The sequence below is a fragment of the Typopeltis vanoorti genome, chromosome 12 (genome assembly GCF_054136105.1).
Source record: "Typopeltis vanoorti isolate ZY-2024b chromosome 12, IOZ_Tvanoo_1.0, whole genome shotgun sequence".
NCBI classification, from domain to species: domain Eukaryota; kingdom Metazoa; phylum Arthropoda; class Arachnida; order Uropygi; family Thelyphonidae; genus Typopeltis; species Typopeltis vanoorti.
The window spans coordinates 29,291,395-29,310,626 of record NC_143560.1 but is presented as its reverse complement, the minus strand read 5'-3'; the positions used below and the strand labels follow the sequence as shown (position 1 = coordinate 29,310,626).

Sequence of the window (19,232 nt, the reverse complement as noted above, 5' to 3'; positions counted from 1 at the left end):
TGGAACCTGTGGCATAGTAATTAAATAATAAAGCAACACATAAAAACCACAGTGAAATCTTTAATTAGTAAAAGGACAGATATTTCGTACTAAAATTAATAGTACATCTTCAGTGTCTGTAATAGGTATGGAATACAAGCAAAACGTTTGGTGGATCACCTATTAAAGTACAATTGTTACTGCGTGTTAGGAAATAATAGAAATAACAAATTTAATCTATTAAGATAAATGGTTTTTTACATAAAAGTCTCCCAGATCTTTGAGAGAGACATACAGTCATTTCTATTTAAATTCGCTCAGTGTATTTCTTTGAATAAGCGTTCATATTTTGTTCTTATTCAAAGAACAACTTTCTTTGAATAAGCGTTCATATTTGAACGCTTATTCAAAGCGTTCTATGTCTGTATCGAAATATCTGCATCTATGGAGGAGAACTGCTTTATCCCACTGGACACTATGAGTAGAGTCAATACTGTGCTGCGCCAGACCAGACTTCAGAGGTTTATTATAATCAATATAATATTAATGTTCTATTATTCTTTTTTCCAAAAGATGGCCGGTTTGTCCAAAATAAGAGACATCGCATTTGCAAGGTATTTGGTAAACGCCAGACAAAGATAGAGAAGACAGCTTATCCTTTGTAGAAGGTAATAAAGAAGAAATTTTGTTGATAGGAATATATGTTGGAATCAATTGATGCTTTTTCAGAATTCTACCTATAGGTTCTGAGATTCCTGGAATGTATGGAATAGGAACTCTGAGGACTGTAGGTGTTGGAACATAAGAGTCAGGTATCTGTTGGATTTGATTGGAGTTGTAATCATTTGATTCCATTAACTTTTTAATGATGGAAAGTTCTTGTTGTAAGATTATTGGGGAAGAGCAAACTTTATGTGCTCTATGAATTAGAGATTTAAGAATGCCAAATTTTTGAGACGTGGTGCACAGACTTTTTGTGAATGTATCTGCCAGTAAATGTGGGTTTTCAAAAGACACTCATAGATAAGGTACCAGAAGATGTTCTAGTAAGGAGGATGTCCAAAAATGGTAAAATACCCGAGTTTTCTTTTTCCATAGTGAATTGGATGCATGGGTGAAGGTTATTTATCCATTGTAGAAAAGTGGAAAGTTCATCTTCAGTGTGTGGCCAAACAGCAAAAACATCATCGACGTAACGGTACCAAAGAGATGGTTGGGGATGAATGGATGAGAACATAGTATCTTCGAATTGTTTCAAATAGTAGTTTTCCAAAGGTGGAGACAGAGGGCTACCCATGGCAGTACCTTCAATTTGTTTGTAGATTTTGTTTTTCCAACTGAAATAAGCTGAGTGGATGACATATTCGAATATCCTTGCGATATCTGGAGGATAATCTTCATATAAAGAATTGACTGTGTCAGTTAATGGGATATTGGTGAGCACAGAAATGGTGTCAAAACTGACTAATATTTCAGAATCTGTAATTTTAATATCCTTGATAATTTTAATTCTCCAACTTATCGGATTGCAAAAGTATTATCACGTTCTTTAAGTGCTCTCACTGGTCATTCCAGATCCGATATAAAAAACTCAACAGATTTTTCTTGAAAAAATCAAGAATATGATTCTTGATAAAAAGAATAAAAGTTGCTGTTTCCAGATTATTTTGATAATTGAAAACAATACAATTGATCTGAATTTATCTCGAATAATATATTTATGTTAGTAAATCATAATTAATTATTCAAAAGTATATAAAGGTATGTGCATGTGTAAACATATGTATACAGCGGTATCTCTGTAATCCGAACTAATAAAAACCGTGCTCGTTCGGATTAGCAAAAAGTTCGGATCAGTGAATTTTCGCCCAAGAGACAACAATAACTGCCGTTTAAGACAAAAATTATCAGATTCTAGTGGTACATCAATTTAATTCTGGAAATAAATGAAGTAACTCATAGAAGAAAGAAAAGCTCATGTACTGTAATGTAAAACTTAAAAAGTAATATAAGTTTATTGTAGTAAAAACTTTAGTTTGTATATATCTTTATTGTTGAGGATTTTGATTTAACAGAATTGCATAGTTCAGTATATAACTTAATTTACGTAAAAAATATCACTTTCTTGTACACAACACACAAAACAAAATTTCGCAAAATAAGTTTTTGCGAAATTAAAAAAAAAAAAAGGTTTTTTTTAATTTCTCTGTAAAAAAAAAGTCACTGATTTTCTTTCACTTCTTGGAAGCTGAACTTTTTTCGAATGCTTCTTCTCGGAGCTGCATTAGCAATAAAACTTTGTGGAATGCATATCATTCTGATTAGCCCATTTTATACACATATTAAAACTGTCAATTGCCTCTTCATGTTTTACTTTTTTTCTTTGAATTCTTTATCGTCATCATCGTCTGCTAATTCATTCTGTAGTGTCATATTTATAATTTCAGGATCTGATTTGATTTCGAATTCACTTTCGGTTCTACCTGTAATCCATTCCGTAACATCTGTTTGTGAAATTTCAATATTTGGATTTATATTTTTAACCAAATTATGCACGTTTTGAATTTCTGCTTTTTTGTGTATCACCGTAGTTATCTTCGTAAATTCTAGAAGGCCACAGTTTTCTCTATGATACTCGAATTGCTTCAAGTTTGAGGATTCCCAAGCAACATCAATTGAGAATGCTACATCCTTCAAATTTATGTTTTTTATTGATGTGGTAACATCATAATTTTGGGAAATTACATTTAAAAGCAGGTCTTTACGATCTTTTAATTTAATGGATTGTATTATGTTCTGATCCATTGGTTGCAACAATAGAGTACAGTTTGGAGGCAAAATAATAGTACACAAAATAATATAATAAAAATAATAAATAAAACTTTTTTTTTTTTTCTTTCAAACCGCAGTTCAGATTACTGGAGGGTTCGGACTAAAGAGGTTTGGATTAGCGAGATACCACTGTGTGTGTGTGTGTGTGTGTGTGTATAGGATCATTTATGAGTCATTGCTAGATAATTGAGAGACCTCCACATAGCCTTTAAGAATGCAGAGAACTGACTTAATGGCCAATCTTCACCTTCATGTGGTGTGTTCCGGTAATAGATATATATCTACATGGATACTTGACAAATGAAAATGGGTTGGCAATTTGGGACTCAGCCAACCAAATTATATTCTCAATTGGCTTAAATCATAAACAAAATGATAGTACAACATGGTGAAATATCATGCTAATTTAGACATTGCATATGTTATTTTGTCAGGGAACCACCAAGACAAACAGTGAAAAACCAGTTACCATCAATGTAAGAATTATTCACAGAAAAGAAATAGAACTGGCAGAACTAGAGATGTGCCATCTCGATATAACTGGTATTACCAAGAGAGTGAAAACTGAAACAGATCAAACTTTGCTAAATAATAAATAAAAAGATCTATATGGACAATAGTGATCAGGGAAAGGAGTAGCTATAGCATTAAACATGAAGATAAACTTCTTGCTTGATAAATTTTAGTGAATGACAGATTTGAAAATGGGAAACTAGACAATCAGATTATTTATGCCTATAATTTCACAGAAGATTTTATTTAAGAAGAAGCAATTAATTTTTTGAGTCATTAGAAAAGCAGCTGGCATAAATGAAAACCTTGTTCTTGTTGTAGATCTAACCAGATAACAGGAAATTAATACCAAATATATGGAAATGTTTTAGGAAACTTGGGAGAAAAGGGCAAAGTTATTAATAAATGGTAAGTACCTACTAGATTTCTGGTCGGGACATGGGCTGTTCATCACTAACATGTTCCAACATAAGATGCATACATATTGCCATAGAGAGAATATGCAAAAAAGAAGGAAAGGAAAGTTTCATAAACCATGTTATTGTTGATAGCCATATCTTCACTGGTTCAAGACATGAATATATATTGGATTTGAAATAGGAAGTGTTCATATTGAAAAGAAAAACATATAAGAAAGTATTAAAAATAATCAAAGTCAAGCAGAACTGTAGGGGAACTATAGACTCAAATATACAGAGACATTATTCAAGAGAAAATTAAACTGTTTGAAAACAATCAAATCTTGGAGTGTGATTCACAAATTCTAAAGAAAACATTAATTAATTCAGCCAGGGAGGCATGTGGCGAGGTTCTTTGCAAGGATAGAAAAATCCAAAATTCATAGTGGATTCAAGAAGTTAAAATAACAGTACTGGAAAAGAAGAAAGCATATCAAAAGTTCCTTCAAGTGAGTTACCAGATGACCTGAGAGAATACTGGAAAAAAAATGTGTTGCGGAGGAGAAGCTTAGAAATGAAGGAAAGTACACCTAAACCTCTTTTTACGCGATAGATACTTTCCTAAAAATGACGCGTAAATAGAATTCGTGTAAAAAGAACTACCGACTCCATAAAAAAAGTGAAGATTGGTTCCAAACCTGAAATATAAGCAAAATAATGGAAAAAAACAAACATTAAATTCGTTAGTATCATAAGATTTTTATTTACATTTCATGGAGAACACACATACATATAAAGAATTTTAATAACTTTAAAAAAACATATTTCAATTGTTTGCTAACGATTCTATAAAAAAAGTATGTTATTCATTATCAGTTTCTGACAATAAACATGAAAGGTTTTGTTTTCGTGAGACTGTAATATCACTAGAACTACTAGATATGGTATTATCGTCATCGACTTCCGCCTCAACTTGTGGAATTCTTCTTGTCATATCTTGAACAAAAGTACCACTGGTTGTTTCAGTAGTTTTAGGCATGAACTCAGTTATTAATCGTTGTGTTGATGCTTTAGATAAGTCGCAATATAATTCTCTGTATGAAGACATTAACAACTTAAACTCACGTGAAAACTTCCCAGCACGTTCTTCATTTGGATCATGTCAGGCAAAATAATTGCCTAAATTACTGGCCAGTTTAAGATCTCCTTTAATAATATAGGCAGTAAAAGTAGGATTATCTTGATCATTATCATTAACTTCTTCGCTTTCATGAGTCTCAGAAACAATCTCCACTATTTTGTCTTCTATAAGAAGTTTATCAATTAACAATTCTTCAATATCTGCCGAAGTAAGATCATTGAATCCTTCTCCGCCAATTTCACATGCCAAACTTATTATATTGGGGAATTCTTCAGTATGATTGAAGGGAACAGGAGCATTCTCTTTAACACATGTGAGCCAAATAGCTTTCCAGCATGCATTCATAGTTTCTGGTCTCAATTCAGATAACGATAATTGAACCTGATCAATACAATCCATAATTGAAAATTTTTTCCACACATCCATAACTGACAGTGTTTCATCATCATTTAGCTTGTTCAAAATGTATTGAAATGTTCGTCTGACATAATATGTTTTAAAAGTCGCTAGAGGTTGTAGCAATGATGTGGTATTGGGCGACAGAAAAAAAAAATTGCACATTTGGGTGTTCTATGGCAGGATGACCGGGTGCATTATCAAGAATCAAAAGCACTTTAAATTCGAGACCCTTGTCATTCAAATAGCATCTAATCTCTGGCACAAAATGTTTGTGGAGCCACTCAGTGAAAACATCAATAGTCACCCAAGCTTTTTGTTGGCCATCCAATGAACTGGCAATTTTTGAAAATCTACGCCGTTCATTGGCCGTGGTCTTAATGATCGATTTATGAGCAGTGGTTTTAACATCCGATCTCCTAAAGAGTTCAAACAAAATAGGAGTGTTATGCGATCCTTTGCTGCTTTCAACCCACCAACAGTTTTTTGCATTTTTGATACGCAAGTTCTGTTTGGCATTTTTTTCCAGAAAAGGCCAGTTTCATCCATATTCCAAACTTGTTTACGAGTGTAATCTCCATCTTCAATTATTTTAGCAAGTTTTTGTGGAAATGCTTTAGCAGCTGTTTCATCAGCAGAAGCCATTTCACCATTAATTTTTATATTATGAAGAGCATGTCTTTTAATAAATTTAGCCAGCCAACCATTGCTTGCATGAAATTCATATTTTTTCCTCGATTGAGATGAAGTACCTGGCTGCAGTGTTTTAATCTGTTCATAAAATGCTGATTGCTTGATGGAATTTCCGTCAACTGGCATTCTTTTTTGTACATTATCTTCTATCCACATCACTAAAACTTTTTCGGCCTTTTCTAGAACAACATCTCTTGTGTATGATGATAATTTCACACTAGATTTTGTACCAGAACATACTGCGTTTCTAATAGCCTCTTCATTTTTCTTTATAGATCTGACAGTTGATTCACAGACTCCAAAATGCTTACCCACAGCCGTCGCACCTTCCCCAGTTTGAAGACGATCTGAAATTTGAATTTTTATATCCAAGGAAACAGCTTTCCTTTTTTTTTTTTTTTTTTTGGTTATTGGCGACATCATGTGAGGGCTGGATTAAAATCTTCGGTTAATGAAATTAAAGTTTGAAAATTACATATAGCTTACCATTTATTATTTCTTGGCAAAATTATTAATTTTATAACATGATTTTTATTTTGATTTCACTTAAAAAATGCAAATGCAAAAAATTCAGTAACTGTGTTGTCTACTCAAACATAAATTCAAACTGCTAAGAACTGTTTTTTTATGCACAGTCAGTTATGTAATTCGGGGAATTCCCAATAAATGAAATTCGTAAGAATTTAGAATTTTCTTAATTGAAACGAGAATGCAATTCTACAAAATTCTCGGAATTTTCTTGAATTACGGATTTTTTCCTAACTTAGACTTTAGGTTGGTCGCGTAAAAGTGAATAAAAATCGCGTAAAAAAAATTTGCATAAAAAGAGGTTTAGGTGTACTGTAAAAAGAATCAGAGATGATAAAAACTGAAGATAAAGATATTCATGGCAGTTATTGGTGATGCACAATATATGGCCTCTCCAAGCCAAGTCAACCCCACCTTCCTGTGATATAGCCTGTTTCCACAAATGGGACTATTGCAAGGTATTGCCAACATACTTTCTCTAGGAAGAGGAAATGCTACTAGACCACTAGGTTGTAGATGACCTTCACCTAGTGAAACACCATTGTCATGCTTACTGAAGGTGTGAAGTGGCTATTGCTAAGTTAACTCTTTCTCTAGAGTAGTATCTCTGGTTTCTTTTCCATTTCTTTTTGCATACAGTCCAGGTGGTGGCCATGTGGGAATGCTCTCCACACCATAATTATTCAACTAGGGAATTATTGCCATCTCCACTTGATGGCCTATCAGTAAGATGGTTTCTGTAGGTTGGCTGCCACACAGAACTGAAGCTGCTATTAACACCTCAGGAGGTGTTAATAGCTAGTTGAATAATTATTGCCATCTCCACTTGATGGCCTATCAGTTATGAGGTGTTAATAGCAGCTTCATTTAATAGCAGTAAGATCATTTTCCAGCTGATCAGCTGGAAAATGATCTTACTGCTAGTTAATCTGCCCGGTTGTGCTTGGAGGGAGTGCAACTATAGCAGCTTGTACTCTATAAATTTATCCACTATTCACTACCGTGAAAGATACCGTAATAATTACAGTATTTTTTTTAACCTGCAGTTAAAATCCAGGTTAAAAAAAATCTAGGTTTTTCATCCCACATCCAGGCAAATTGGCCAAGAGAACACACAATTTACAAACAAAAAAAATTCTGTTTGTGGTGAATGATAGATGACATTGTATGTGGATATGGTGGTTGTTTGGAGGGAGTGCAACTATAAGCTTGTACTCTATAAATTTATCCACTATTCACTATCATGAAAGATACCGTAATAATTACAGTATTTTTTTTAACCTGCAGTTAAAATCCAGGTTAAAAAAAATCTAGGTTTTTCATCCCACATCCAGGCAAATTGGCCAAGAGAACACACAATTTACAAACAAAAAAAATTCTGTTTGTGGTGAATGATAGATGACATTGTATGTGGATATGGTGGTTGTGATTGGAGGAGACCATGAGTTGTGTGTAGTAGAGTAATGTGCCCTCCCATGTCATGTAAAATAGTAATAATAAAGAATAATAAAGGTTATCAGATATGGAGTCTCCTTTATATGATTTGATTGGGCTCAAAATTTCCTTGCCTCATTATTTGCTGCTTTCCTAATTCTGATGACTATAATGACCTTTTTGATTATCTAACTCTGAATGCTGATTCCATACAGAGTAATTATCCAAACAATGTGATAATCTTTAGATTTTCATATCCATAATTCTGGCTGACTCCCCTTTTCTAACTTCACAGATTCACAGACCAAAATGGAAGAGAAGCTGAATTGTTTGCTGTCAGTAATGATCTTACACAAATTGTTATTCTACCGATTAGAATTTCAGATAATCCTCATTGTTCTCCCAACACCTTGGACCTGTTCTTAAACAGGTCTTCATATACATTGTTAACATTATATCTCCCCTTGACATCTTTGACAATAACTTTGTTTTTGTATCTTTTTCTACAGAACATCCTTCTCTCAGCCAGTCTCATATTGTATTGAGGGAATTATATTGGAGAATGACCTTCAGGATTTCTATGTCTCTTTACCCATGGTCTGATTATTGCTTCCCTCTCTTGAACTGAGCACTTGGTCTTAAAAAATCAAACCATTGAAAGTTTTTCCATTAGTTTATAAACTAAATTAAAGATTCCAAGAAATTATATTCTTGGTTTATCCTTTATCCAAGCATAAGCAAACAAAGTTTGTGCATGAAGTATTTTCACGACTGAGCTACTTGTATATAGAGGCTAATGACTTCACATTAATTGTCTTAGCATTAACAACTAACTCTGATCCAGAGTATTTTAAGAATAAGGTGTGTAACACCTTTTCACTACTTGTATATGGGAAATATGACTTCTGCATTACTTCAACCTTGATATCACTTCTCGGTCTGGCTCCCACTGATCAGACCTCAATAAAGGTCAAAACTGGTCTGAGTAGTCGCCCTCCCATAAGACTTAGCATTATACACATCAAAAGGATATGTATGTGCTTTGCATTATAGGATACTAAGGCAATTAATATGACATCATTAGCCTCTATATACAAGTAGCTTAGTCATGAAAATACTTCACATGCAAACTTTGTTTGCTTATACTTGGATAAAGGATAAACCAAGAATATAATTTCTTGGCATTTTTAATTTGATAAATTGAATTATTTTTGCTGGAATGAGTGCCTTTATTCTCCACTTCACTCTATTCAAAATTCCCAAGCCTTGGTTTTCCATGAAATCTGCCAAAGCAACCTAAGCTAAAAATGCTGCTGACACTCAATGCCCCAAGTTAAAAATTTCCACCCTCTCACTTAGCTTATGCTACTGTAGCCTATAACTAAAAAATAATAATAATAAAATAAACAAATACAATAAAACATCAAATCTAAGTTCTCAATCCACTAAACTTGTCTCCTACTCAAATGATAGTTGAGCTATCTAGTCCATTGCCAAGGTTGTTGGACAAACTTCTGTCCTATGTTTCCACCCCTCTCTCTCTCTCACACATACACATCCTGATGGAACAGTGGTAACATCTTCTAAAGATAAAAAAACATCTCCTCATCAGTCTCCTCCTACCAATCCACAAACCACTTATGGAAATGATGGACATCAGAAAAATAACTCGGTAACCATAATAGTAATACATTCTCAACCTAGATGATATTCCTCCAGGACTAACATCCTGTATTACCTTTACAAGCTGCCACCTGTCCAACAGCACAGAAGCAAGAAAGCTTTTATCCAGCCTGTTCCTTAAAAATGGACATAAAAATTCAGCCACCGAACTATCATCCCATTGCCCTCATCTCATTATTCTCAAAAGTGACCGAAAATATCATCGACAGCCATCTTCTTCACCACCTAGAGCACCTTCAGTTAATTAGTGATCACCAGTGTGGATCCATCATTCTTGTCCTACAGAGGATCTCCTTGCTAACCTTACCCACCTATGGACTCGGATCATAGAAATATTTGAAGAAACTCATGGTCACTCTAGATATTTCCAAAACATTTGATCGAATTTGGCATTGTAGCTTTCTTACCAATTTGCTATCTCATGATTTCCTTCTTATCTTTTGTGAGTTGATTGCCAGCTTCCTCTCTGGTTATTCATTGTGTGTCATGGTGGAATGGTTCTGTCTCATCTGAACCATTCGGCATGAACAGATCCTCCGGCATGCCAGCCGAAGGATCTGTTCATTCACTTGAACTCTTTCTCTTGTACATCAGTTATCTTTTCTGAATGTCCAGTCCTTTTTCATAGCTTTGCTAATGCTACATTAATCTTCATCATTTACAAAATCTTGTAGGGCTCAGATGACTCAAGTATCACTATCTTCTGTGGCTATTGCTTTAAACACTGATCTTCTAACCATTCTCGAGTGAAGTGAATTTGAATGCTACCAAAACACAGTCCCGCCTATTCCCTGGAAGATGCACCATGTCTCATTCTTCGTTACTTTTGATAACGTAACATTCTGCTCAATAACCAAAATAATTTTTCTTCTCTTGGTTGACTTTCACATCTAGACTATCCTAGCAAGAATACACTATGACCATAGCCTCTTCAGCCTTCAAAAAAACATGTTGAAAGTTTATTTTTCACTTGGTTAGAGTATAATAAAATTAGTTTAATCCTTTATCCAAGTGTGAGCAAACAAAGTTTGTGCCTGAAAGTATCTTCAGGACTGGGGTACCACCCCATTCTCAGTGGTGTTGTACCACCTTACCCCAGTCCTGAAGATACTTTCAGGCGCAAACTTTGTTTGCTCACACTTGGATAAAGGATTAAACTAATTTTATTATATTCAAAAAAACGTTATTCTCTTTCATTTTAACCATCACTTCTCTTCTGCTCAACACTTATAAATCCCAAATCTGTCCAACCTTAGAATAGTGTTCTTCATCCCTGGGTTGGCAACAGAAACAAACCGATTCTTGACTGCATTTAGAAGAGACTTATTCAGATAATAGTTGACTCCCCCCCCCCCACACACACCCCTCTCTCTCTCTCTCTCTCTGACTTTCTCCAGTCACTTTCCCATACATGGTCTGTTTCTGCATTATGTCTTATCTTTAGGTATGGAAGCTTCTGATCAACTTCCATATATTGATCAGCTCCAAACTCACTGAATTAACTTCTTGTCCCCTTCATTTCATATACCTCTATCCTTTGGAGTAGTCTTCTGTATAATCACTTGCTCACATGTGGCAATGTTATTATGGGTCTTGAGACCCCACTAATATGTGCAGTTAATATAAATATATACATTGGATAAATACTTTGAAATATTACTAAATGAAACAAGACATAACAAAGTGGTAGAAAATATTCAAGAGGACTCAGCTGGATACATATCAATACTTGGAGTATAAAAAACTGTCAGAAATATAGAAATGTGGAATGGCAATTAGAATAGATGAATTCCACCAAAACATTTACAGTGGTTGCCTTGCATAATTCAGAACGCTTGATCAGAAGTTTGATGTAGAGATCTCATAGAAGTCATCTATAAAAGGGAAAATAAAACAGTGAAAATTAGGAAAAAGGGTATTTTTGCTAAGTACTGCAGATAAAATTTATGGAAGCATAATTTGAAAGTTGCTAAGGGACATTGTTGAAGAGAAACTTGGAGAAGAACAAGCCAGGTTTCGGTCAAATAGAGGTGCTCAGCAGAAAAACCATGAAAATAAGTAGGAACATGGAAAGCATCATCATCAGCATTCTCAATGGAGAAAATGTTGCTGATGATTTTTCTGTTCCTGCTTATTTTCATGATTTTTGTCTTATTATTGCTAATTTTTAGTAGTTATTCTTAGTTAACACTTGAACACTGGATTTATTTAGAAGTATATCATCTGCATAAAATAAAGAGCTAAGTTTTGTGAAGATGACAACTTATAGAGGAGAAATAGACGCCAGAAAAGCAAGCCTGATATAGTGGGGGAGACCATTGAATGAATTTATATGGAATAAAAGCCAAACTAAACAACCAGTTTTAACTTCTCACTTAAATGGATCTCAGAGTTAGAAATAAAGCTGTTAAACAAAGACTGGAAACCCAATATGAGATTTTTAAGAAAAAACAAATAGCATCATATTAAAAATGAAGATATTAGAAAGATAATGTAAACTTTCATCATGCAATATTATCATAGTGTCTTGTACACCTTGAGGGTAATCAGGAATTTGATGATATATATATATTCCGTCGTTCCAATAAATTAGAAGAATAGTAGAATCTAAAGAAATCATTCTCAATCCTATACATATCAATAACAACCTAAGTTATAACCTGTCTGACTGTCACGGTGCTGCTATACAATATTGGCATACATGAGATTTTGAGTGCACACCCAACAATGAAGTCAGAGAAAGAATGTTTTTAAATACACAAATGTTAACATATTACGTTGAAATGCATACACTAACCTTTTTTGTACTGTTTAGAATTATTTCCTTTACAGTTCTTATTGGTTGTTTCTTTTATTTTTTTGCACCTGAAGAAGTCTGTTAAAGACGAAACTGGTTGTGCCATTAAAATTTGTTTTATTTCTTATCTCAGTTTCCCAGTCATTTAATCCTAAAAAACATATATATATATATATAAATTCCTGATATGTATCCTCAACATGATACTGTAATAGTACTTCTTGAAAATTTTACATTATCACTAACTTCTTATTGACAATTTTCCTCCAGTCTGTTATCTGCCAGGACTCCAGCATTGTCAAAAGTCTTCTGTGGTTTCTAATCTGATCAACTGTTTCACTTCTAACCCAGCTCTCAGATCCAAAAGTAAAAACTGGTTTGAACACTATCTTGTGTATTGCTAATTTAGTGTTTTGACTAATTTCTCCCTTATTTCATTATTTATTAAATATTCCATATTTAATTTGCCATCTTTGCTAAAAATTGTGCCTTAAAAGCTGAAATGTTTTTGTTCTTTAGGTCCTCTATTCAGAATGTATTTGGAGTTTTCTTTCATGTCTATTTTCATAGTCTTTGCGTTTTTGCTCATTTTCATGCCATATTGGTTACAGCAACTATTCAGGAAACTGAATACTGAATCAAGGATATTTTTACTACATCATCCACTGAGTTCAAAATCTCCAATTTTGAAACCAGGTTTATCAGATCATTGTGGTTTGATAAACTTCACTACATGCCTCTTTGTTTGACTCAGTCAATGTTTAGTGTCTGCAGTAAGTCTGAAAATTTGATTACTGTTTTCAGATTGCTTAATTTTTTTCCCCAGTAATATTTATGTACTTAAGTCAACATTTCACCTCTGAAAGATGCTTAACAGTGATTCTTTTTAAAACACTTTCTTACGTATTTTTTCTTTTCAATATGATATTCATTTTTGTCCTCCTCAAAACTAAATGATCATTCCTACTTGAAATCATTTGTATACTTGTGTCCTGAAGTAGTGTCTAGATAGCACTATCCACAATATCATAGCCAATGAGACTTTTTATATCTTCTTTCCATATAAATTTGTACACATCTTTATGTTGGAATATGGTATTAGTGATGATTAGTTTATGTTCTGAACAGAAATTCAGCAGACACCTACCATTATTATTAGCTTTATCCTTTTCTCCAAATTTTCCCAACATATTTCTATATGTCTAGTATTCATTTCCTGCTCTGTTGTTTAGATCTCCAACAAGCACCAACTCATATATACACACACACGAGGGTGGTCTGAAAATTTCTTGGCCGAACAATGAAAAAATGAATTTATAATTTCAAAATTATTTTTATTTTTCAACATAATCTCCCTTAAGACTGATACATTTATTCCAGCGATGCTCCAGTGCCATTATCCCATTCCTGTAGCTGTTCTCAGTAAGATTATCTGCAAAATACTCCTCTACAGCTGCAATCACCTCTTGATTCGAAGAAAAATGCTGGCCAGCGAGGAAGAGTTTTAGTTTTGGGAAGAGATATAAGTCAGAGGGAGCCAAATCTGAGGAATATGGTGGATGTTCCAACAATTCATAGTGCAGATCCCTTAATTTTCCCATTGCCAGAACACCTTTGTGGGCCAGGTGCATTGTCCTGATGAAAGATGATTTTTTTCATCTGGTCTGGTTAAAAGATTGGAATAATATTCCCCTGTTATTGTTTTATACATACATACATACATCTTCAAGGCCCACCTTTCCTAACTGGGTTGTGGGGGCAACAGCTGCAAGAGGAACTTCCAATAGTCACGATCCTCTGCCACCAAGCTCAGGTGTTCTGGTGGGATTCCCAAACATGTCCACCTAAGGTTTTGGATATAATCTATCCAGCGAGTCCTTGGCCTTCCACGTGGAAGCTACAAACCTATACAGGGTCTGCTGGAGGTCATCTGTGGAAGAACTAAGCAGAACTAGGTCATTTGCAAAAAGCAGACATCCAATGCTACATCTTCCAATTCTGAACACACTCACTGCTTCGGCTGTGCCTATCAATCCAGTCCATAAATATTATGAAAAGGAGGTGTGACAGAACACACCCTTGGCAGAGGCTAACGGAGACTGTGAAAGGTTCAGACTTTGTGCTGTTTTCTCAGGGGCTCACTTTAGTGAGTACGAGTGTGGCAAACCCGAGGCACCTGATGCTGGACCATGCCTTACTTCATGTAATATACATCTGTTATATTATCTGTAGACTGGTCCCTCCTCCTCCTCCCTTGCTTCTTTCTTTCTTTCTTCTCCTCTTTCTCCTTCCCCCCGAATGCTATTAGAGTATTCGAGGGGAATCTTCCCTATTTTGCTGTGTCATTTTGTCTTGTGCTAACAGGACATTATCAAACACTGTAACACGATTGGGCCATCAAAAAATGTTCATACCGCATCGTCCGTCGCGCAGGTTACCAAGGGACGCGTTCGGGTTTTAGGCAGAGGGACCCGTTTAAAATATGTTAAATCTCGCTGAGGATTATAGACACCACTCCTCAGCACTCTGCTAGAGAAAACTCCATCAATGGGCCTGCTACCCGTTTGGGGAGGTGTTGTAAAACAATAATCAGAACCAGAAATGGTTCTGGTTATTGTTTCACCCTTTTCAAAATAATTAATAAACAAAATGCCTTTAGCATCCCAAAACACCGATGCCATGACCTTTCCTGCTGATGTAACCAACTTTGTCTTCTTTGGCAATGAACAACTGGCTTCTGCCCACTGTTTTGACTGCTGTTTGGATTCTAGTGTGTAATGGTGAATCCAGGTCTCATCCATAGTAATAAATCGATGCACAAAATCAGTTTTATTCTTGTTAAAATGCTCCAAGCACTGTTCAGAGATTTTCATGCGAGTACATTTTTGATCTGCTGTGAGCAAGCAAGGCACCCATCTTGTGCAGAGCTTTTTCATATGCAATTCTTCATGCAAAATATATTCTACACATTCTTTTGAAATGCTTATAGTCTCAGCAATTAACAAACAACACTTGCTTCAGACAGCTGTATAAACCAAACTACTTGATAGAATGACTTGCAATTTCACATGGATGCTTATGACAGATGTACCAACTTAGAAAAAAAAATCTTGCCAATAGTGTTGCCATTAATGGTTGAGGCCGAGAAATTTTCAGACCACCCTTGTATATAAATCAGCTGCCTTCTCTGATGACTTAAAATTCCTCTCCACTCCTTCCTTGGTAGAACCTTCTATTGGTACATAATCATAAATAAGTTTCATTGTCCAATTCCCCATTTTGATGTATGCCCACATCACTATTTGATATTGCCTGCATTCAAGATTATCATCTTTATGTTTGATGTTGAAGACTATAGGCAACTCTTTCTTTTCCTTGATCACTATTGCCTAAATATAACATCTTGTGTTTGTTATTTAGAAGAATGTTGCCTGTTTGTCTTCTTTGTTTTGATAATACCAGTTATGTTGATATTGTTACTTCACTAATTATTCTGCTCCATTTCACTTCTTTTTTGTTGATACTTCTTGTGTGTATTTTGAATTCTGCTGATGTTCAGTTTGTTTCTATAGCTGACTTTTCACTATTTACCATGGTTCCCTGACAAAAAAAAAAAAAAAAAAACATAGCACTCCTTGTTTGACTAGGTGATGTCCCTGCTATCATGCCTTTTCATCTTGTTTTATGACCACAAGAAAGTGGGAATTGAATATTAGGTTAGAAGCACATCAGTTCTTCTAGAACTGATCCTTAGAATGCTATGTAGAAGTTTTTTTTTTTTCTGTTATCTATCTTTGATCCCCTTAGGCAATCTTAGTATATACTGTATATGCTATGATTTTGTTATTTTTCAGAGAATTGTTGCAGTTTGCTCATGACAATGATGCTGTTGTTAAAGAAATAGCTGACAGGTAAATTCTTGCAAATAATATTTTAATATCAGCTTAATATCAATAATGCTTATTATATATATATATATATATATATATATATATATAGATTATTATATATATATATATATATATATATACTTGATAGAAATGGTAAACTTTTTATTGTAACTTATATACAGTTCTTTTTCTTTTTTGACCTTGAATCAGAAAGCTTTACATAAGTTTGTGCATGGTCAAGGTCAAAATTATTAAGTGCAAGATTATTATTGTTATTATTATTGCACAGGTACCTCCATGGAGTCCTAAGACTGATCTTTGGAGACCCACAATATCTGTCGTACTTCTTATTCTGAGCACTCACAACTGACTCAAGCAACCCATTCCATTAATTCACCACTCTCCAAGTAAAAAATCTAGTCCTCATGCCCTTTCTAACTACACCCTTACCCAACTTCCAGGGATGACCTCTTGTTCTTTTCCTCTAGCCAAGTGCTGAAACATTTCCTCTGCATCACTCCTATAAAAATCTTTATTTAACTTAATGTTTCTATTGTACCCTCCCTTTTTTTTTTGCCTATCAACCAACTTTTGCAATCCACAAACCCTCAATCTGTCTTCATAGGAAGCATTCCACAGACCACTCACCATCTTGGTCACTTACCTCTGGATCCTCTCCACCACTTCTTCATCCCAAGAAACCCAGGTGACCAGACCTGAGCACAGTAATCCACACGTGGCTGTATCAAGGCTTTATAAAGAGGAATGATAACTCCCTTATCTCTGGTTGTGTGTTCTTCAATAACCAAGTAAATCTGTTAGCTACCCTGACTTCTTTAACATTATGCTCTCTAAATGACAGCTCTCTATTTATAGAGAGCTGAAGATTATTATAAGTTCTTTTAATAGTTGCAGTTAAGACATTTATTCTTACTTTTCTTCATCAAGATCATTCCAGTAAGTATAAATGTTATAAGTATGAAATTGGGTTCGAATGACAGTTTCCAATTATTACATTCCATCATTACATTATTACATCAAGTGAATTGTATAATACTTGTTTTCTCATAATGTAGCTTATTCAAACATGGTATATTATAAAGGCAGTATTTTGAAAACTTTTGCATATATTTACTTTACTTGATGTATCAGAAATATTTTGGGAAAATGTGGAGAAAAGAGTAAAACTAATAATAATGCAAAAACTTATTGGGTTCTGCTCAAGACATAGACTGGTTATTATTAACACAATGCTCCAACATAAAAATGTGCATAAATTCATATCAAGAGAAGAGGCAAGGAATAAGAAAAGTCTTGTTGACTATGTTATTGTTGATAGTGATGTTTTCTCACCGGTGCAGGACACTAGAGTGTACAGAGGATTTGAAATTGGAAGTGACCATTTAGTCTTAAACAGGATAAAATTGAATTTCGTATTGAAAAGAAGAACATGTAACAAAGTTTTAAAATGAATAAAAGTTGAGTAGCTCTCAGATATGAGCTGTAGACTAAAATACACAAACATTATTCAAGAAAATTAATGAGTTTGAGAACAGAACCAAATCTTGAAGATTCAGTGGCAAGCCTTGAAGAAAACATTTATTGATTTAGCCAGAGAGGCATGTGGTGAGGTTGTCTGCAAAGATAGAAAAAATCAGAACTCCCTGGTGGACACAGGAAGTTAAAGAGGCAGTGAAGGAAAAGAAGAAAGCATATCAAAAGTTCCTGGCAAATAAGTCAGCTTTTACTCTTACAGAATACAGAGACAAATGTAAGAAAGCTAAACAGTGTGTAAAACTAGCTAAACAAAAGTCATGGGAGGACTTTGGCAAGAATATAGAAAATAAATATCAAGAAGGTGGCAAAATATTCTGGAGGTTGTTGAAGAAGCTTAGGAATGGAGGAAAGAGTGCTGTAAAAGGAATTAGAGATGATAAAGGTGAAATGAAAACAGGAGAAAAAGATATCCTTGAAGTATGGAGTAATTACTTTGAAAAACTGCTAAATGAAACAAGCAGTGATGACAGCACAGTGATAAAAAACACTGACCAGGCATGCAGTCAGGAATACATATCCATACTTGAAGTAGAAAAAGCCATCAAAGGCTTGAAATGTGGAAAGGCAGCAGGAGTAGATGATATTCGACCAGAAATGCTGAAGTATGGTGGTATAAGAGTCTTACAGTGGCTGCACTGCATAGTTCAGAAAGCCTGGACAGAGGGACGAATTCCCGATGATTGGAGTAGAGCTCTCATAGTACCCATATATAAAAAGGGAAATAAAACTGAATGTGAGAATTACAGAGGTATTTCCCTACTGAGTGTTCCTGGCAAGATCTATGCAAGTATACTTGAGAAACGGTTGAGAAGAATTGTGGAAGAAAAGCTTGGTGAAGAACAAGCTGGATTCAGGCCAAATAGAGGCTGTCAGGATCAGATCTTCACTTTACGACAAATAGTCGAGAAAGCATGGGAATATAACAAAGATCTGTATTTAAGTTTTGTCGATTTGGAAAAGGCATATGACAAGGTGCCAAGAGAGAAGCTATTCAATACGCTGCAGTTATATGGTGTCAATGGGGCATTATATCAAGCAATACTTAGTCTTTATTTGAGTTGTGAGTCAGCAGTTAGAATTGAAGGAAGTACAGGAAGATGGTTTAATGTTAAATCTGGTGTGAGACAAGGATGTACATTATCCCCTCTGTTATTCATTATCTATATGGATCACATTATGAAGGAATGTGGTATTAAACCTGATATCAAAATTGGAGATGTTAATGTCAGCTCTTTGCTTTATGCGGATGATGTTATACTTCTAAATAAATCCGCTACAAGTCTGCAAGATTCTCTGACTAAATTGAATAGCTGTTGTAATAGATATGGTATGAAGGTCAGCAATAAAAAGACAAAGACAATGAAAATAGGCAGAATCATTGAAAATGTCAA

General features: G+C 34.6%; 1 protein-coding gene across 1 annotated transcript in view; it reads left to right on the top strand.

Annotated features, from left to right (window-relative positions):
- Nucleotides 1-19,232, top strand: part of LOC150100654 (protein O-glucosyltransferase 1-like) — a 128,145-nt gene that overhangs the window by 90,034 nt on the left and 18,879 nt on the right. Inside the window, exon 8 of the mRNA XM_090401777.1 lies at nt 16,249-16,305. Within this exon, the coding sequence (XP_090257903.1) occupies nt 16,249-16,305 (57 nt within the window). The remainder of the gene's footprint in view (nt 1-16,248; nt 16,306-19,232) is intronic.